The following is a 19,547-nucleotide window of genomic DNA, read 5'->3' on the forward strand; positions in this document are numbered from 1 at the left end:
ACCCCTTGGTCCATTCAGCTCTTTAGCTTTTAACATGCTGTGAGGTTCTATTTTTTTAAATAAAAGGCTGAAGTGCCCTGGCTCACGCTGCTTGCTCCTTGCTGCTGCCCACATTGCCCGGTAAGAGGATCACTGTGTGCAGGGCACATTGCACCAGAGCTCTGCTGAGTCTTGGGCACTGTGGCAGTGCAGAACCCCCAAACCCTGACAATATTAATTATACAAGGCTTCCCTTTCAACCGGGGAGAAGGGTCTCCTTTCACTGGAGACCAGAGTTTACGCTGCAATTCAGGGAGACTCAGGGAGAGGGGATGGTGATGGCCAGGGCTCAGCTCTTCATCCTGCACCTCCTGGGCAGTACCACCGCCCTGACAGGATCAGGCCGTGTCCCTTCAGCAAAGCCCGCGGCCAATTAACAGAGACAGAAAACGGACACCCAGCTGGCTGACTCCCAAGCGTTCACTTGTAACCACACTAATAATGCCACTTCTTTGCATAGATTTTCTTCCCTTGCCCAGCAGCGTTTTCTCCAACACTCAGTATACTTCTCGGGAGATGGGATGTTACAGTCCTCACCTCGTGTAGCTCGCCCCAACACACGTGTAGTCAGGAAAAACAGGGTATCCCAGCACACAGCAAAAACTGAATGCTGAAGTACATGGTATGTGAAACATTATTAAACCAGGGTGAAACCCTGCAGTGGCTGAGTTGTAGATACCATAAAACTGTCTTTCAGGTCCTGTTGGCCCTTGGAGAATGACGCAACCTTTACTAACACACACGTGGCTGATGAAGGTTTGGGCTTGCTTCAGCAGCACGCTATCAACGTGCCTCCAGCACCAGGAGGCTGCGCTGCCCACGCAGGCTCGCCCTGCCCTTGGGCTTTACCAGCAACAGTTTTGATGTGGGAAGGAGGGAACTGGCACAAGAGCCTGGCTTGAGCTAGCAATGCCCATCCCCAACACATGCACATCCAGCTGGTAATCCCATCATCAGCATCACCGTTGGCTTCTTCCCAAGCATGTCCACACACTTCACCGTTGGCAGCTCCTCTCCTCACTCCAATTTTGTTCCATGGACCTTTACAGATGCTAAAGACTGTGGGATTCAACTGCAAAATGCCACTGAGTTCACTAGGAGAAACAATGCTGCTTTGGAAGGTGGATCAACACCAGCAAAGTCAGTCTGAGATGCTCCCATCACAGCTGGAAAACCATCTCCACTGCAGCACGGCCCTAAAGCTGCCTCCCCCTCAACCCACTCAGAAAGTCAGTGTTACAAAGCCAATTAAACGCTCAATTAAATGTCCCAACATGTTCCCAAATAAAGTACTAACATGGCATGTTAAAAAAAAAAAAAAAGGGAAGAAGAAAGCTCCAGGTTGTATAACGGCCTGCAAGCATGTCAGGATAATCTGTGCCTGCTCCCAGGGGGTGGAAACAGAGGCTGAACAGCCAAATTCTCTCACCATCTCTAACAAAAAGAGCTATTTCTCTCTCTGCCCACTACATCTTCAGACCGAGACCCTGATTTACACGGTCCCACCAACCTTGCCATCTGCTGCTGGTACCTGCCTGGGGACTGCGCGCCTCCACCGTTAGTCCCCACAGTGCTGCTCAGAGCCTGCTGCTCCACAGGTCCCCTCCAACCCAACCCCCTCCACAGACTTCTTGTCTTCCTAAGAGCAATGTCCACCACAGGCAGATGTTCTCCATCTCCACCAGCAGCCCCTGCTGTGGGCAGGGAAGAGGTCTCATGACACAGGAGCCCACGCACCCCACTGAGCAGCCTGGATTCAAGGGTCAGTGCTACCACATCCTACCACCCCCCAGCAAGTCATCCCACCAAGCTGAGCAACACAGACATGATCCAAGCAACACTACCCCTAAAGCGGTAGTCTGTAATCCTACGTAGCATGTTTGGAGGCCACTGAGCGTCCCCAGTCTAGACCACTCTGATCCCACCACCACCTCTCCCAGGGCAGAGATGGTGATAACCTACTGATGCTGGGTGCCGGTCCCTGTGCTGAGGACTGCTCCTGAGCTTCTTTATCCACTAATTGTTCAATACAAGATACAGCAGGAGTAAGAATGAGGGTCCAGGCTGTCCCCATCCCGCTGAGAGCCCCCATGCCTCCCCTGTAACACCACACTCCTCCTCCCCTGCTTTCCTTCAGCATCTCCCGCTCTTCGTTGCATCTGGCACACCTTCAGGAGGATGCCACGGGAACCTCTCGCTTTGCCCCTGTGCCAGTTGTGTGCCTGAACAACGTGTCTGCTGAGGTCTGCATCGACTCCCTGCGAGTGGAGCTCATCTGACGAGTTATGAGGACATCTCTTGGGTTGGTCCTGCAGTAGACATCAGTGACACTGCCCAAATCAGCAGAGGCACGGGGCTTCTTGAGGCATGGGGCTCCAGGGCTGCCCCACCAGCACAGCTGCTGGGTCTGACTTGAAGAGCAAAGGCAGAAGATTCTGTGCTAGAACCAGGTACACTTGAATTTTGTGAATGAACTGGGGTTTTTTTGTCTCCAGCACTTATTTATAAAAACCTTTCTGATATCCATAAAACACTATGGCAGCTTTAGCTTGTCCTGCTTCCTCTCTGTGCTTCTACTTTGCCTATTTTTGCTGCCTTCAACCTTTCATGTGTACAACAGTAACTCTCTTCAAAGCTTCTCAAGGTCAAGAAAGTCCCTAACAAGGTGCATAGGGCAGTTACTGATCTTCTCTCAGCTTTTCCCAGAGCAGCTCTGAACTGTGAAACCTCATTCAGGAGATGGAAAGTTACTCAGGCCTTTCCCAGGTTGGTGAATTTTAATATTCATGGCACCAAACTCGTGTGAATATCAAATCCTCTCCCAGTGATAGCCCCTGTATGTTTGTCTCCACGTCCCTGCTGCAAGGTGACAGTCCCCTCTGTCTACTCGAGGATGGCTTGGGTGGGTTTCTGAAGGATGAGTCTGTGCCACAAAACTTTCATGGACAGAATACCTCTTAGAAGCAGATTCGCAACACCTACCAAAATAAGCATCTGCTGGGAAAAGCAATCAAAGCTTAGCAGGGGACAGGATCTGGCACGAAGACCTATCCATGTTATATGGGCAAAAAGCGTTTCCCTGAACTATTCCTCGGCACTTCCTATGAAACACCACAATCAACGCCACATAGATGAAGTTTCACCATCAGTTAAAGCAGAACTAAATCCACACTGCTGCCTAATGGGCGATACCAGTCGCCCTTGGCATTCCCAGCCTGAACCGCGGCAGGAACCAGCAGAACCTCCCTTCTGTCGGCTGCAGTCACTGGCCCCGCTCAGCGGAGCCCGAGCAGCCCCCCCTGCTCCCCCAGGGCTTGCCAGCACCGCCTCGTGCCCACCCACACACATCACTACCTTCTGCGGGAGCAACGGGGGGTGGTTTGCCACTAACGGCAGCAAGTGATGCTGCTACGACTCACGGCGAGACGTTGAGTCTTGCAGGTTTGCCTGCGGCACCCTCTTGGAGAATATTGTCCCGTGGGTCTTGTTCGCCCTGGAAGCAGGCTGCTATGCCCGGGCAGCGGCTGGTACGTGGGGGCTGTAGGACCGAGGCAGAGGTGTGGGCAGCCACCCACCCTGCAGCGAGGTGGGGACTCCACCACGGCAGCTGCCTGCATGCTTTTGGGCTGTTGAGAGGGAAATCTATGGTGGAGTCTCAGGTATCGTGTCTGCCCTGGTACCCACCTGACCTCCAGCACCACGGGCTGGCCCACAGCAGCAATACTGATGCCCCAAAAGCCAAAGGGCTCCCTGTTTTAAGCCCGAATCTTTGCACTGCCACAGCGAGCACATGGGCTTTGCTCTTGACATACCTGCTTGCCTTCCCGGCAAGACAGCGCGGGAGGATGCCTTGGCACTGCTGGCCCAGGCAGCTTGCTAGCCCAGGAGCACAGCAATACAACAGGCAGCAGCTCCAAGTCCTACGGCACAGCAAATATGCTCTGGAAAACCAGCCTGGCATTGGGGAAGCATCATTCACTTCAAATACATCTTCATTTAGAAGCGAGGAAGGCAGAGATCCCTTACCTCGCTCAGCCACAGTCACCCCTCTGAATATATAGTTTGGTTTTATGAACCATTGAAAACAATCTGCAGGTGCGGGCAGCGGCTTCCTCTGAAGCATTAATCAGCAGGGTTCACATACGGCTGACATTTGTCTGTTAATAATATAACTGCATCTAAAGGAGGAAAGGAATCTGGAGCTCTGAGGGGGGTGTTTCTGATTAAAGAAAGGAACAGCAGTTCTTTAGATAATTTTCTGAGTGGCCAGAAGCTGCGAGCAGGCTCAGCAAGGTGAAACCCAGCATTTGGAGTAGTTCTAGAACCTCCAAAGACACGACCAGCAGAAGACAAGAGTCTGCAGCAGACACGGAGGTAACATCTAACAGGATTCTGCAGAAAAACCAGCAGTGGGGTCCAGAGGGGCTGCCAGAGCTACAGAAACATGGATTGCACAGGTGGGACACCCGTGGATGCTGTGCATCACCCATCTGATGGGACTCCGCTCTTAACTCAGACTAGACTGCCAGGTTACACATCACCACTGACCCCCAGCCCCACTTCAGCCCCCCATGCTTGCAGGAGGACCCAGCGGGGACCCCAGCATTGCCCAGCCCAGCAGCAGGAGCCATCTTAATTACAGTGGGTTAAGCAGCACAGAAAACTCCTGAGTCACAGCAAGCTGTTAATTACCAATCCGTAAAGGGATTTGAGGGCTCACACTGGCGAAGCCAGCTTCATCTTGTGCTGTCATACGCAGCGCTCTCGGTTTGACTTAAGTTTGTGTGACTGACAGGAATATTTATAGCCCTGGGGCTGGGGTATTTTTTAAAAGTTGTGATTTCTACACAAAAATTCAGGAGAAACACAGCAACTGCTGCGCTCTATGGCCCGCATCTCTGGCTACTTCTTCCTCCTGCAGGGAACTCTGGGGTCTAACCCCCTGCCCACCCTTCAGCGTGGCACTTACTCCTCCTCCTGTCCCCAGAGAGGGGACCCAGCCATCTCAGCATCCAGCCAAGCCCTGGGGACCCTGCCAAGCTGTCATCGCAGGACGCCCGATTTCAGGGAAAATGGCCTCAAAGGGGTGACTGACAACAGCTGCTCCCTGCTACATCAGGGGCTGCAGAGCATGTCCGTCGGTACCCTTCAGCCCTCTGAGCCCGGTAGGAATAACAGCACCCGGACTCCTATGGAAAAATGATGCCTGCAAACTTTACGCGCCTGTCCCCGCTCGTCACCCGCCCGCCCCATCACCACGCGCAGGCAGGCAGCTCTTTGGGAAGGGTTTCATACATAGAGCATCACACAGAGGAAGGACACAGGGCTCCGCAGGGCTGTGAGCTGCCGGATCCCCAACACGGGCACCGCCTGCGTTCCAGAGGGCAGAAGGCAGGTTTTTCTTAAGGCACCTCTATCCTGCTTTTCCCCCTGGAAGGAGGCAGCAGGGCTGCCCAGGAGTCGTGCGTGGCCCCAGACGCCAGACTGGGGCTGGGATTTCCACCCCGAGACAGCGCTGAGCTGGAGGCACTCTCTTAACCTGGCTAATCCTCTTTGGCCAGGAGCTACCGGCTAATTACATTCCCAGCAACAGCGCGGACCCTCGGGAAGGGGGCAGGGAAGCATTGGCACACCGGGGGTCGAACATGGGCTCGTGGCTGCCAGTCCCACCTGCAGCGAGGGCAGGCGAGGCAGGAGCCCGACACTCCTCCCCACTCACCTTTTTCCTCTTCTATGAAATCTATGTGCCGACACCAAAATAATTTCAGCACAAAACCTTTCCTCAGCCCCCCTTCTCTAACCCATCCTCCGGCTGCCAGCAGCAACACCCTGTTCTGCACAAAGGCTGATCTCATGGAGGTTTTTTTCCATCTAATTGAACTCCCTTTTTTGCAGGCGTTCCTCCCTGCAGCCAAGCGCAGGAGCTGCCACGGTTGCTTCTGCAAGTAGGGCAGGCTCGGCCCCATCCTCAGCGTCAGCATCCTCAGCGTCAGCATCTCGAACCTGAGCAGTGCAGCATCATGCCCTGGGGAGCTGTTCTGCTCAGGGCCCAATTTTGGCCAGCGGGAGGTCTTGGAGCGTGATGGAAAGAGAGGCCCAGCGCTTTCCGGAAAGTATTTGATACGGTGATTCACAAGCTCTTTGCAAGAAATCCATCTGAACAGGCTTGTTTGTACCTGGCTGCAGGTACAAGGGGAGCAGCAGAAGGGGAAGCTGTCCCATGAAGGACTAAAGCGAATGCTGCTCCTGCATCTTGTTGACTTGTGATATCACATCCAGGATAATGCATGTGATATACATATATTATACATGCATATAATGGGGAACCTAACAGCACTGACTGGTGAGACCAGATAGGGAGACGCAGTAGCATGCCCATGACAACACAAGTGTTATAAAAAAGGATGCTTTTTATAATGCATGCATGCAGAAAGAAAACAAATGCAATTTTAGTATCTGGATGTGCTGTGGTGAGTACCACAAATCAGTAAGAGGACCCTCCTGAGGGTAAGGCACCCGTTGGAGGTCATGGCCTGGCACCCAGGGATCAGCAGCGTTCTTCAACGAAACTTGTCACCGCTCCTGTTTCAGGCTGGTTAATTAGGCAAAGGGGCATCCTGCCATGCTTATTTAGTAACACAACATGCATAGTTCATTCAGTCCTTAATACAAAACCCCCTGGAGTCAATTGGGGTCAATCAGGGTTACCAGGAGAGCATTGTGCAAGTGCAGGGCAATCATGCCGCAAGCCAGCTCTTGCCAGATCACTTGCTCCCTTAGCAGACTCTGCCATAAACAGGCGTGATTTTTTAAATTGCCAGTGAAACAGCCCAGCACTTAGTCTTCCTGCAACGGAAAGCTCTTTCCTGCCTGCATGTCACCAGGCTGAGGCTATAGGGAATTTGGGAGGGCCCCAAAGCACCAGCTCTGACTTGGTGGGAACAGCTTATGGTGCTGCTCCCAGGAGCCAGGTCCTGGAGGAGGTGTGATGAGGTGGGAGGAAGCTCCAGGCACCTGTACTTCTGGTAATTCACACAAACAACTTATTTAAAGCTGGGTAACATGTACCATGGCGAGCAAGCAAAAGAAGTGGAGGTCAGGCACACTTTTGGGCTTCCTCTCTCTGCTGGTCATCCACAGCCCACACGCTTCTCCTGGGATGCGCTGCCAAAATGCCATGCTTGTACCTGAACTCTTCAAGTGCCCTAGGCTTCCAGTCCTTACCATCATCTTCTGACCATGCCCACCAAGCCCCAGGGCCAAAGGAAAGCCAGCCCTGCTGGTGGATCTTGTGGGAGCTCTTGGCTTGGAGGCACTACCCAGCTGCTCACAGGCGGGATGCTCTTGGAGCAACCTTCACCTGGACCAGACTACAGAAGCCCACCGCAGTGGAAAGATAACAAGGGAAGTACAAGTTATCCTTTTCTTTGGTGGCTCGGCACCTGTGTAACTCAGCCGGTGAGTCCACAGAAAAAAAAAGCACTTTTAGTATTTTCTTCTCTTTTGCTAGGTTTGAGTGCACTCGGCTGAATGAAACGCTGGGGAGGAGGCAGCTCCTTGGATACCTCTCCAGGCGGCTGCAGAGGGTGGGAGGGGACGACAGGCACCCGGAGCCTCCGACTCCATCTTTAGATCAGGAGTGGGATGGGGATGAAAATACCATGGCTAAATAATAACGCATCTTTCCAGGGAAATCAGAAGTTTTAGGGGGCTGCAGATAGGGCCAAAAGCCTTCCCCACTTTCTGCATTTCACTCTCAATTTTCTTCTCCCCATTTTGTAACAGCAATTGTCAGCAACACCTGCCACATCCCCCCGCTGCTGAAAGCAGCCCAGAGGTTTGACCAGTTGCCCCTCCTGATGTTGACTATGTGTCCAGCTAGTTGGGACCTGTCATGTCCTGCTGGTCACCCATCCACGTGGCAGAAACACACACAGACGTGCAGCAGGACGTGTCCTTCCAGTGGTGTGCAACAGCCTAACACGGTCTCACCTCCACCAGCAGGCTAGTACATCTCTTGGGGTCTCTCTAACCATGCAGCTCCTCCATACCTCTCTGTCCCCTTTCCAAAGACCTGCTCTGGCCACATGCTCCTTCCAAGATCCACCTCAGCCACTTGCCACTATTCCTCAATACCCACGATGAATTCAAAAGTCAGCATATGCTAAAGCACAAGGGTTAGTGGGTGTTAGGATGCTCTTCACCCTCTGCATTATGCATGATGCCACCAAGCAGCCAGGGTCCCCAGGGTAGCGGTGCTGCCAGTGTGCCCTCCAGCTCCTGTTGTACTACTGGGGTCACCCAGCCCCCCAACAAGTACCAGTATCAGTCTGAGTGATGCTTCCCACTGAGCTGTGACAGCCCGCACTGATACAGGGAGAGCGGTATCCCTCAGCGCAAGTTCATTAGTGCCTCCCTGGCAGTGAAGATGACCTCGTTAGCAAAAATACTTGTCCTGTATGAGGATGCAAACATTATTTAGGGTTTTTTCCCCTGCCAAGTTGGTTACATGGTTTTGCTATGAAACTGTAATCATGTGCAGCCCACCGACAACACTGTGACAAAGCCTTGACTGCTTGCAGTGATGATACAACTTTATTTGCAGAAAATGCATTCTTTTAGCACTGTTTTGCTGCAAAACTCCATCCTTCCTCCAAAAACCAGGCCACCGTGGCCCATGCCCCCTCCCTCCCTGTGACTCACACCGTTTGAAGCTGGGGGTGAAGACTTTGCCCAGGCTCCAGCGGTACATACAGAGAGTGCTGTCTGTCTCACCCGCAGCTCATGCTCCTCTGCACATACCAGACTTGGCCTTAAATCTCCTCATTAGTTTTCACACAACTTCCAAGGGCAGCTTACACTCAAGGTCCTAATTCATAAAGCAATTAATGGATCAAGCCTCACTACTTCAAAGAGCAAGTTCTGGTATTTGCACAAGTCTTGAGGCTTGGGACAAGCTCATGTGAGCTGCAGGGAAAAAGAGCATCAGACCACAGAGCAATTTTCTCAGAAGATAAAGCACACCTAATGCCCAACTGTGTTAACAGATCTTGAAATGTTTTCCTTTCCTCAGAAAGTTTTTGTTAAGAACATTCACAGCTCAAGTGTTGCATTTCTTCCTCAACTCTTAAAAAAAATAAATCCCATAAACCATCCCATCCATTCTGAGGCAGATAATGATTCTGCGTAAAGGGGAAAAAAAACCCAAGACACCACAAAGCCCCAGTGGGACCTCACTGTGGGTCTTCACTCTATGTGAAGGCACACAGATATTGCAGTGATGAGCAGCAGCAAGAAACCCTAAAAGAGGGACATAAGTGCAAGGGTGAGTTTGCCAAAGGCGTCTGAAGGCATTTACTCAAGAGCTGAGGGAGCCAAGACAGAGTCCAGCCTTCAAAATCCGAAATTTAATCCCAGGTGTCAGCTAGTGACCCTGGAGACAAGTGCTGGGGAGACATCACCTTTCCGTGGTACCTGCAGAGAGCACGATGTTATCAGGTACAACCCAATCCCAAATTAATTCTCTAATGAATTAATTAACAGGCGGGTGCCAAGGGGAGCACGTTAAAGCCATTTCACCAACCCGTGAGCTTTCTGAAGCCTGGAAACACATCGTTGCCCAAGGGCACACCAAAATGGGGCTTCAGCCCTACCCAAGAGACTAAACACCTGGACACCATCTTTTTTCGCCCAAGGCCTCTGGGTAGGAAGGAAACAGTGGTAGGAGCAACAAGCAGAGCATTTCCATTGCAAATGACATTATGCACAAGGAGGCGGCCATCTGATGGGTTTACACCTCCACACGCATGCTGTGCACAGCGCTGGGAGAGCGGCTCTCCTCCGCTGCGAATGTGATCATGAACAGCAGCAGCTTCAGGAAGAGGAGAAAATTACTGGGTGTAATTGAAACTGCAGGGAGGAGCTAGGGACATAAAATGTAATTATCCACCATGGAACGAAGCCAAGATTAGCAATCCTACTTCTGGTCATTTAAAGTTTCCATTAACTTTTCCATGTGCTAATGATATCGGGTTTGTGTCTTACTGGCTGCGAGATGTAGCACTTCCAGAAGAAAGCCCTTGGCCTCCTCTTGTAAGGGTCTTGAATCACCGGTAGAGGAGGGGGTGAGGGTCTAGACTTTAACAGAGGTCTTCTCCAAGGGTCTGGAAGACCTCCCTCCCAAGGTGGAAGGGGTAGGAGGATGCTCCACCTGAGCCTCAGTTGCGCCACTGTCCTCTCCAGGCATTGGTGGCTAGAGTTGGCTAAGGTGCCTTTTTGGTGCTTGGGATGATGATCTGGGTGGGCATCACAACAATTCAGAGACCTCCTCGACTACAGTTGGTGAGACTGGGTGGACCTTGGACCACCTCAACCTCCCTTTTCCTCTCCTTGCACTCCATCTCAGCAGGCTGCAAGACACCCAGCCAATTCACATCCAAACGGAACTGTGGATGTCTCCACATCCATCCTGTGCTCAGCCCATTCCCCTGCCCTGCACCCAGACGCAACCAAGCAGGGCTCTTGCCATCTGGAGAGGGCAGTAAATTCCAACAGGCCATTGCATGCCCTCAACTGATTTCAAATCCTCCTGCTGAAGTCCTGCCACTTTCCCCCCGTACCATTCTCCTTGCACCTTCACCATCTGAGGATGCAGGAGCTGCAAGAATGTCCTTCACCAGCCTCATCCCAAGGCTGGCCAAGGCATCCATCCACAGTACCAGGAGGAGGTGACTCTGGCACCTGCACCCGCATGACCTGTTTCTATTTCCTCACCCTTGGACACCTTTGGGGAGCACTGGGCACTGCTGGGGATGCCCTGAACAACAGCCACCCTTTGCTCCGCTCCTTGCATGAAACCAGCATGAAATCAGTGTACACATACAAAATCCATGCCTTTGTCAAGAGGTGGAAGACCATGGCCTCCAGCCCTGGACCTTCCCCCAGGACGGACTTGGCTTCAGCAGCTTCTTAAAGGCTTTTTCAAACCTTTGAAGGAAAATGCACCATCTTTTCTCCATTTTAAGCAAAGAGAGAGCACCGACCCTCGGATTGGAAGGCACCCGCCCCTGCCAGCCCCCTTACCTCCACCAGGTGAGGCGTGGGGTTGAAGCCACACATGTTGCAGACCTGCTGCTGGCAGGTTGTGCAGGTGTTGTAGTTGGGGGGCTCGCCAGAGCCCACGTTGATCTCCGCCTTGCAGAGGGGGCATGAGACCTTTGCTTTCGGCACTTCCTTTGGCTTGACACCCTGCTCTGGCTTGCCCGGCTTCACGGCCGGTGCGGCACCAGCCCGGCCCTGTGCCCCCGGGGCTTTGGGACCAGCTTCTTTGCTGGCATCGCTGAAGACGATTTTTGGAGGCACTTTGCCAGGAGACGGCTGGCTTGGAGGGGGCGCCTCTGGCTGGGCGGACATGAGCGTGCTCGCCTGGGTCAGGAGGGATGCTCCGAAGCCGAAGAGCTTCCCTGTGAGCCCCTCCTGGGGCTGCTCCTGTGGTCCAGCCCCAGGGGCCAGGACAGCAGGCTTCGCCCCCGCGTCTCCCGTCGTCTTTCTCTGCTCAGAGGAGGAAGGCTTGGCTTGCTGATGCTGTGGGGAGGACCTGGCCGCCTCCTGAGGTTTTGGCTGGCCTGGGCCGTGCGGTTCCCTCTGCGGCGTCGTGGGCTGAGGTTTGGGTGGCTCAGGCGGCAGGGTGCGGGTGGCCGGCGGGGACTTATCCACACCTGGGGGCTGCGGGTGCTTGGCCGGGGAGTGGGAGGGGGATGGCGAAGGAGAGTGCAGCTGCTGCTGACTCTTGGAGCGAGGAGCGGTGGTCATGTCCATCCCCAGCGCCCGCTGCATCTGGCAGTTCAAGCACAACCATTCCTTCACCTGCGAGACAAGGAGAGGACACGGGCAGTGAGCGGTGGGCAGGCTAGAGCCACCCGCAGGCAGCCCCAGTGCACCCTTAGGTTCCCCTAAACAAACCCTATGGAGCTATAGGAACAAGCCATCAACCCCTGAAAAACATTTTGGTACCACATTCTTCACAAAAAGTATCTTGCAGTCAGGGCGAACAGACCCCATCTGTCACAGGTACCCACGGCACAACACGCTGGTGTGAAAGCAAGCTTTAATTAGCGTTGGTTTGCTTCCAAGGCTTCTGCTGTAAAGATTCTGCTAGCCACGAGGCTCTGCCTGCAGACGGTGCTTTTTGTGCCTCTCTCAGCAGAGAGCGGCCTTTCTGAGGGTTCCCGGCCCCACCACCTCCCTAAAGCCCGTTTTCTTCCCTCCCATTTGGCAACCAGAGCTAGCACAGAAAACAGCCAGGGCCCCTCAGACAGGAGCAGGAGGTCTGGCGCAGCTCTAGAGGAATGCTGCTATAATGCATGTGCACAACTGCAACGCTCCCCAGTGCCAGCATGCTGCCTACTGCCACTGGGTACCTCCCGGAGGAAAAGCCGCCGTGACATGCCGGATGCTTCCTCGGGGCCAGCAGAGATGGCTTTTCTTGAATTGGTGCAGTGGTTGTGATATCCCACCCAAAAATCTGGCACTGCAGCCCATAAGGGACCAGCATGGAACGGGTTCTGCTTGCACGATGCATCTGTGCTGCTGGGCTGGCAAGGTGCTGACAGGGGATTAAGTGGTTAACTCGCACTCTCGCCACAATGAACTTTTGGATGCAAATGAAAAATATAATGCTCCCTGGCTAAGTGGTGATAAATGAAAGACTTCCCCCCTTGAGAGACATTCCCTGTGACACGCTAATGTCTGAATTAAGTTAATTAAAGAGGCTGTATAAAAGCTGTGAGCCTTCCCATATGACGAATCCCCAGGATGCTCAGCGGCTGTGCAAATTTTAATATATAGCACAGTCAGCAGGACAACTGGGTCTGCCTGCAAAAGATTTCTCCGAGACAAGCAACTCAGGTGGCAAAAAGGACCAGAGCATTCCCAAAAACTGGATCAGCGTCCAGGACAAGTGGACCCAGAGCCTGGCACAGGCTGCTGCACGTGCAGCACCTGACGGGTCCCAGTCCCTGCGCTCTCCTGGGGCTGCCTGTCCCACGGGCCAGCACGAGCCGCATCGCCTCACCCAGCCCCACGTCTCCAGGTCCGCGTGGCCTTTTGGTCCTCCAGTTGGAGGCATGGGCGCTGCACAACTGATTCATAACCTGGCCACAGGGTTTTTCCCCCTCTACTCCAACCGCAGGCACGTTTTAACCTTTTCCTGCTCACAGGAGCTGCCTGCAGAGATGCAGTCGGGTGTTTTGGCAGGTCCTGGGATGGGACAGGACGGCGAGTCCCCGAGAGGGGAGGCAGATGTGCCCTGAACCCCTCCTTACAGGTTCCCTCCCCAGGAAGACTCTCATAAAGCCCAGCCTTTAAATAATAACTTTTTAAAATAGAGGACATTCAGATCAACTAGGAAAGATGGATTAAAGTTAGAGAGGGGTGCACAAACAAACATCCACCTGCCCACTATGCCCCTTCCACTCTCTGCCCAGCACCCGGCTGGCTCGCCGGGTGGCAGAGAGCTCTGCATTGCCTCTTAGTCTCCAGCAAAGCTCTTCCCATCACCTTACAAGCCTGGTTGCACGTTGGCTCTGTGCTCTTCTCAGCCTTCACTGTGCTTGCTGAGCTCCCACGCCACTATCCCTACCAGCCTCTGCTCGAATATTTCACTCAGAGCTGAGCAAAAAGCAGCTTCAATTTTTCCCTAGCAACTTTGCATTACATCGTTGTTTCTCTAAGCCCTTCTAAATGAGCCACATTATATTTAGTTCCTGAAAATATTGCTGTAGTTTTTATAATTTCTTATGGTCTTGCTGTCTCTCTTCTGACATACAGAATTCCCCATGTTATTTTTGCTTTCACACCCCCTGGAATTTCTTCCCACTATTCTATTTCAGGAGAGTGTCTCCCAAAATCCTGTCAGCTTTGCCCGCCATCCCCATCAGCTCCAATTAAGGGAGAACCAATCCTTTCTATTCAGGTTCTCTCTCCCCGCAAAGTTCCCAGTATCCAAGAAATGCAAATCTTCCCTCTCTGCATAATCTCCTTACCCACACTTTAAGACCCTCCGGTGAGGTGGAAATTGGGGGAAGAGGAGATCTTCCCAAACCCGCCATCAGGACTGTTTGCATCTAGATTTTAAGGGACCGCAACCGCAAGGTATGCGGCAAAGGACACGCTCCACACTCCTGGTTTTGCATAGTCTGTTTTTATTGTAGCCTGGCACAAGATTTAGCTTATTTTCTGGAATAGGAAAAATACTTTGCCACTCTCCTGCATAAACTTCCAAACAATCAAACAAAATATTGAGGGAATTCAATTGATTGCTCTTGACTGTCTGCCAGCTTTAACGAGAAGCAAGTGCTGCTGGTGAATACTGAACAGCTCACAGCTCCGGCTTTGCTGGTTCACCCCCTGCCTGCACCACGCATGGTGCCCGCTTTGCCCCTGGCCGAGGCTTGTGCAGGAGAACTGCTGCCCGGCACCGGGAGGTACCGTCCCCGGGTCCCGTGCCCATGCAAGCTGCATACGGCTCATGGACAAGCCCACCAGGACCTTCCTGAGCCCAGGGCTGGGGAGCAACATGATCATTGGCGCTTTCTCACTTTCCACAATAAACCTGGCTTATGCGACCAAGACAGAAAAAAGCCAGGGGGCTTTCAGATGGCATAGGAACCATCAGATTGTTCTCAGTGACTTGATGAGCAACTGTTGAGGAACGTCTTGTCCTGAGGATCAGGAGAAAGCTGCAGGGAATACAGCGGGGAGGTGCACTCCCAGAGCAAGCATTTGAAATGTAAATTTAGTTGGGATTATCACAAATTGCCTGACTGGCCTCTACAGATGCAATTGATGACACGTGTGGATTACACAGATCAAAGACAACTTAAAGGATCCTGGAGGGAAGATTGTAAAGAGGAAGGGCCAAGTTGTGTTGCCAAACATCCTTCCCCCAAGAAAGAGAAAGGAGGATGGAAAAGCCTGGGCACAAATCTTTATTAATCCAACCCCTGAAAGTTTTGATTTGGTGGAAAACTGGACAAATAAGACAGAAATAAATGAAACTGTGAACTATTCGGTTGGCTCGCATTGCCATCCTCCAAACACTCCTCTTCTTGCCTCAGACTCATCATGCAGGGGAAGATGCTCAGAAAACAGTAGAGAAATAGGGGGCAAGAATATGAAAAGAATAATTTATCCTACTTTCTTGATCACTGCTAACACTGTGGGTAACTAGCAGAATGAAACGTCTATCGGTGAGAAGAGAAAAACCCAACATTATTGAAAACTCTAGGTCCAGCTAACCTTGTTGGGAATGCTGAAGTCACCGTTATACCCTAAAATAAGGGCAGGCAAAACTGCACTCTCTTGAATAGTCTGAGACTGGCTGCTCAGAGCACGCTAATCTCCTTCACCCTAGGAAATCTGCCTGGGGGAATTACTGAAAAATACAAAGAAAATGGGGATGTAGATGATAGCTCTGAAACCAAACTGATGCCTCAATGAAGAACAAATGGGGCCAGCTAAAAGGGAAGGTGGCTGCTGTGCAAAACAGAGGGCACCATTAGAAATATAAAATCAGCAAATATCACAGCTCAGCACACCAATGTCAACTGAGAAGCTGTGAAGTGCTTAAGCTATATGAAAATAAAGGAGCTTCAGGAAGAAGTCTCTTGGGCAGCAGTAGGAAGGATTGATTGAGGGCATTAGGGACAAAGGCCATCCTAGAAAGGACGGGGTCCATCACTGGGTGGAGATGGTAAAGCTGTTAATGAGACAGATATGGCAGACGTGCTGTAATTACTGTCGTTGAACATTTGGGAAGAAGCAGGATAACACTCATTATGAGGATGAAGTGTTTCCAGCTTATTAGCAATGAAGAAGAACATTCAACAACATCTACCAGCACCAGAAGATATTTAAATTTGGCAGATCTGAATAATTTTGCATCCAAGAGATCTAAGATTGCTAAGAAAACTGCTGCGTGCTGATGTTCATTTTTAAGAGGAAATTTTAGACGACTGGAAGGGTCTTCTGCTTGAATATCCAAGAAGGCAAAGGTATGGCCTGAAGGGGACAGCTAGCCAGACATCTGTCCAAGACAGAAAGTGCTGGATTCACACAGCAGAGACCTGAAGGGCACGCATATATGCCAGTCAACGTGGTTTTAGGAAAAATAGGTCACAGCAAGCAAACCTGATTTTATTCTCTGCACATTTGATATTAGTAATGCACAGAAGCAATATCCCTGATGTCCAAAAGGTGTTTTGACCTAGTAATGCATGACATGCTGACAAAAAAAAGCATTATAAAATATGAATAGTGAATACACTAAATGGATTTAGGACTAGTTGCCTGGCTGATCTGGGAGACAACAAGGATTCACCGCTGCTTAGGTATCTCTCTGGTAATGTCTTCATCTCATTATGGCTAACACCATTCACACACGGCAGATTTTGGTGAAATGATAAACATCGGTGAAGACGCATGTCTGCTGCGTGGCAAACCTGTGCTCGCTCCATGCGGGAAGCCCGGAGCTGGAGGTAGGAGTGAGGAGGTGGCTCAGCCTCCTCTTCCAGCACCGAGGGACTCCTTCCAGAGCCCTCAATGGTTCCACACCAACATTTTAAGGAGATTAGTAAAACACTGCGGGAGATATAGACCGGATCTGTAAGAGTGATTCTAGGGATGCAGAAAATGTCTGAAATGAGAGAATTAAAGAGGTTGATCTTTTTCGTTTATCAAAGAGAAGATTAAGAAGTGACTTGATTACGATATAGCAGCACATTCAGGGGAAACAATATCAGGTACTAAAAGGTTCTTAATTAGGCAGAAAAAGGCATAAAAAGAACTAATGACTGGAAATGGAAGCCAAATATATTAAGCATCACTTTTAACAGCAGATGTTTCTAACCATTAAAGCAAATTATACACATGCTGTTGGGCTCAGCAGAAGAATCAGGGAGGTAAAGCTCGCAGGCCTTTTATCCATAGGGTATTTTATACCCATACTGATCTCAAAAGCGTTGAAAGTTTGAACTATCCCATCCTTACTGACATTTGGCATGTCTGCATCCAATATCTGACCTGCCCCAGCCTAGCAAGCAGCGAACAATGCACCCATGACCACCAGAATTACCCTTCCCATCGCAGACCCCCGCGACATCCCAGACTATTCCTCTAACCCCCTTCCCAAATCCTGCTATTCCCTAATGCATGGACAGGTCTGCAACCTGCAAGCACTTGTGGGGTCACTGCTGCCAGATGTGCCTCCCCCTCTCAATGCCGTCCTGCAGCTGCGAGCACCAACCATTTGCAAATCCTATTAGGAATGAAAACTTTCCAATCAGCATTTCCTTAAAAAAATTGTAGCAGCAACATACACAGCACATGCTGGCTGTGCCCAGGGCAGATTTAAACACCGATAAGAATTATAGACAGGCATAGGCATGGTGGGCCAGATCCTGACCCTCTGCAGAGGGGTGCAGTCCAGGAGAGCAGGGTTTTGCACAGGTATGGGGGACCAAAAAGCATCCCTATGCGCTGCATCTTACCGATCCCTCTAGAAAAACACCAAGAAAAGCACCTGGTTAAAAATTATCTGAAACAATAAAGACAGCTTGAGTTTATAAGGCTTCTGAAGTTATTCTAACACCACCTATTTTAGGAAACTATATGGAAACAGCCCGTCCCTGGGATTTGTTACCAGGAGATGCAAGGGAGTGCTGGTAATGTGCAGGTTGTTTTGTTCTCCTGAGGTAAGACAATACAGCTCTAAAAGTATCTCAAGTATAGAGTTCAGCCTTTGCAGTAGACAGGAAAAGCTTTAAAATGAGCTGTAAGCAGAAAGACTTCTTAACTGAACATCCAAGACCTCTTCAAGCCAAAATTTAGGATTATAATGAAGAATAATTCTGTCTTTGCTGAGGGTTGGTTATTTTGAATCGTTTGGAGTTCACCCAGGATGCTATCCTACTACATAAATATAATAAAGCCAAAAAAAATAGGAAAGCATTAGATAACCATGTTTAAGACTTTGCAGACTTGAGACTGAATGGTTCCTCACCAGCTTTACGCATTTACAACACATCACTGCAGCCAAAGCCATCTGACCTTGCTAGCTATACGACCTCGTATCAGAGGAGGCCATTGGGCACTGCAGGAGCACAGTCCATCTGACTTGCTTTAAATGATTATTTTAGGCTGGGAAGAACAGCTCCCAAGTCATCTCGAGTCAAGCGTGATAAATCCCATCCAAAGTTGACCACTTTGAACAGGACGGAGCAAAGGAGCTTTGTTCAGCAGAAGATGCAACCCATCCTCCTCCCCTGGCATGAGACAACAGGGTGCACAACTAACAAAACCAAGAAGCCAAGTTCATGGGAAATCAGAGGAGAAAAGGAACGTGGGTTTTCTCCGAGTTGCCCAAAACATGTATATTTAATATTCTACAAAACTGGAAATCTGGAAAAAAACCCCACATTTTTGGAAAGAGCAAGACAGCAAGCTTTCACAGGAACTCTTTGACTCTGAGAGCCCCAAGCAGGCTCCTGCCCCAGAGCCACCTCCGACAAAGCCAAGCCCCAACAGATGCACCCCAAGGCCACTGTTACAGCTCCCTCCTCTGCCTTTCGCAGGCACCAGTACAGCCAGAACTAGAGAAGTATAAAAATAACCAAAGCTGGAATAGGGTAATGAAGGTACTGTGTTAATCAGGCTAATAGGGAGGCTCAACGCCAAGGATTGCTGACTGGATGAAGAAGGGTTTCATTAATGGGTGCTACTGGCTTATCCTGGAGGAATACTGCAACAGCCTGGCCTCTCCTTAGAGCTGCGAGAGCTGCCAGTGACCTGCCTGAGAGTGTCCTTACGTGCCTTCAATTCATCAGCTCTGCCTGCAGACGAACTGTTGTCTCACGAAATCAGCCAGTCAGCGAAACGTCCCTTCCCCTCCATGCCTCCCGGATCCACTCTAGAGGGGCTCTCTGGGGAGTACGTCTTGCATTTTATATTGTCATGCTGAAATCTGCCAAAGCCACGTACCCTGCAATTAAAGCAACATCCTGATCCAAGAGAAGAGGCAGTACTAGAAGGCAGCCCTCGGCTAGAGAACAGAGGGAACAGCAAGCTGCGGTGGGGAGCTGGGGTACTCCTGGGAAGCCAGGAGGTGGGAATGCCTGTAGGAGAGCAAGGAAAGCTCAGCAAATCCTGGAAGAGCTGCTGATGCACAGAAAAAGCTAAAGGCGCTGCATGGAGAAGGCTTCCCGCACCATCTCAGACTGGCTGGTAGAACATACGACAAATACAAATACTTGTCTTATTCTGGAGTTCTGGGGTTGTTTTTTAAAGCAGAACTATTGCCTGTTTCTCCTACAGCAACGCAGGGACAGCTTGCCATGAAGCTTGCACGTTGAGGGTAGGAAAAGCAGCCCCTGTTGTTTGGATCAGTGCACAGCCTGCGTGCAAACGAAATGAGAATCCCGCAAAGCATCCCGTGGGAGGCGGCAATGTGGTGT

General features: G+C 51.0%; 1 protein-coding gene across 1 annotated transcript in view; it reads right to left on the bottom strand.

The window, feature by feature from the left end:
- The window catches only part of BSN (bassoon presynaptic cytomatrix protein), a 71,471-nt gene that overhangs the window by 33,755 nt on the left and 18,169 nt on the right, over positions 1-19,547 (bottom strand). The window contains exon 2 of the mRNA XM_010561620.1: positions 11,122-11,904. Within this exon, the coding sequence (XP_010559922.1) occupies positions 11,122-11,904 (783 nt within the window). The remainder of the gene's footprint in view (positions 1-11,121; positions 11,905-19,547) is intronic.

The sequence above is a fragment of the Haliaeetus leucocephalus genome, unplaced genomic scaffold (assembly GCF_000737465.1).
Source record: "Haliaeetus leucocephalus isolate CR32 unplaced genomic scaffold, Haliaeetus_leucocephalus-4.0 Scaffold148, whole genome shotgun sequence".
Taxonomy (NCBI): Eukaryota; Metazoa; Chordata; class Aves; order Accipitriformes; family Accipitridae; genus Haliaeetus; species Haliaeetus leucocephalus.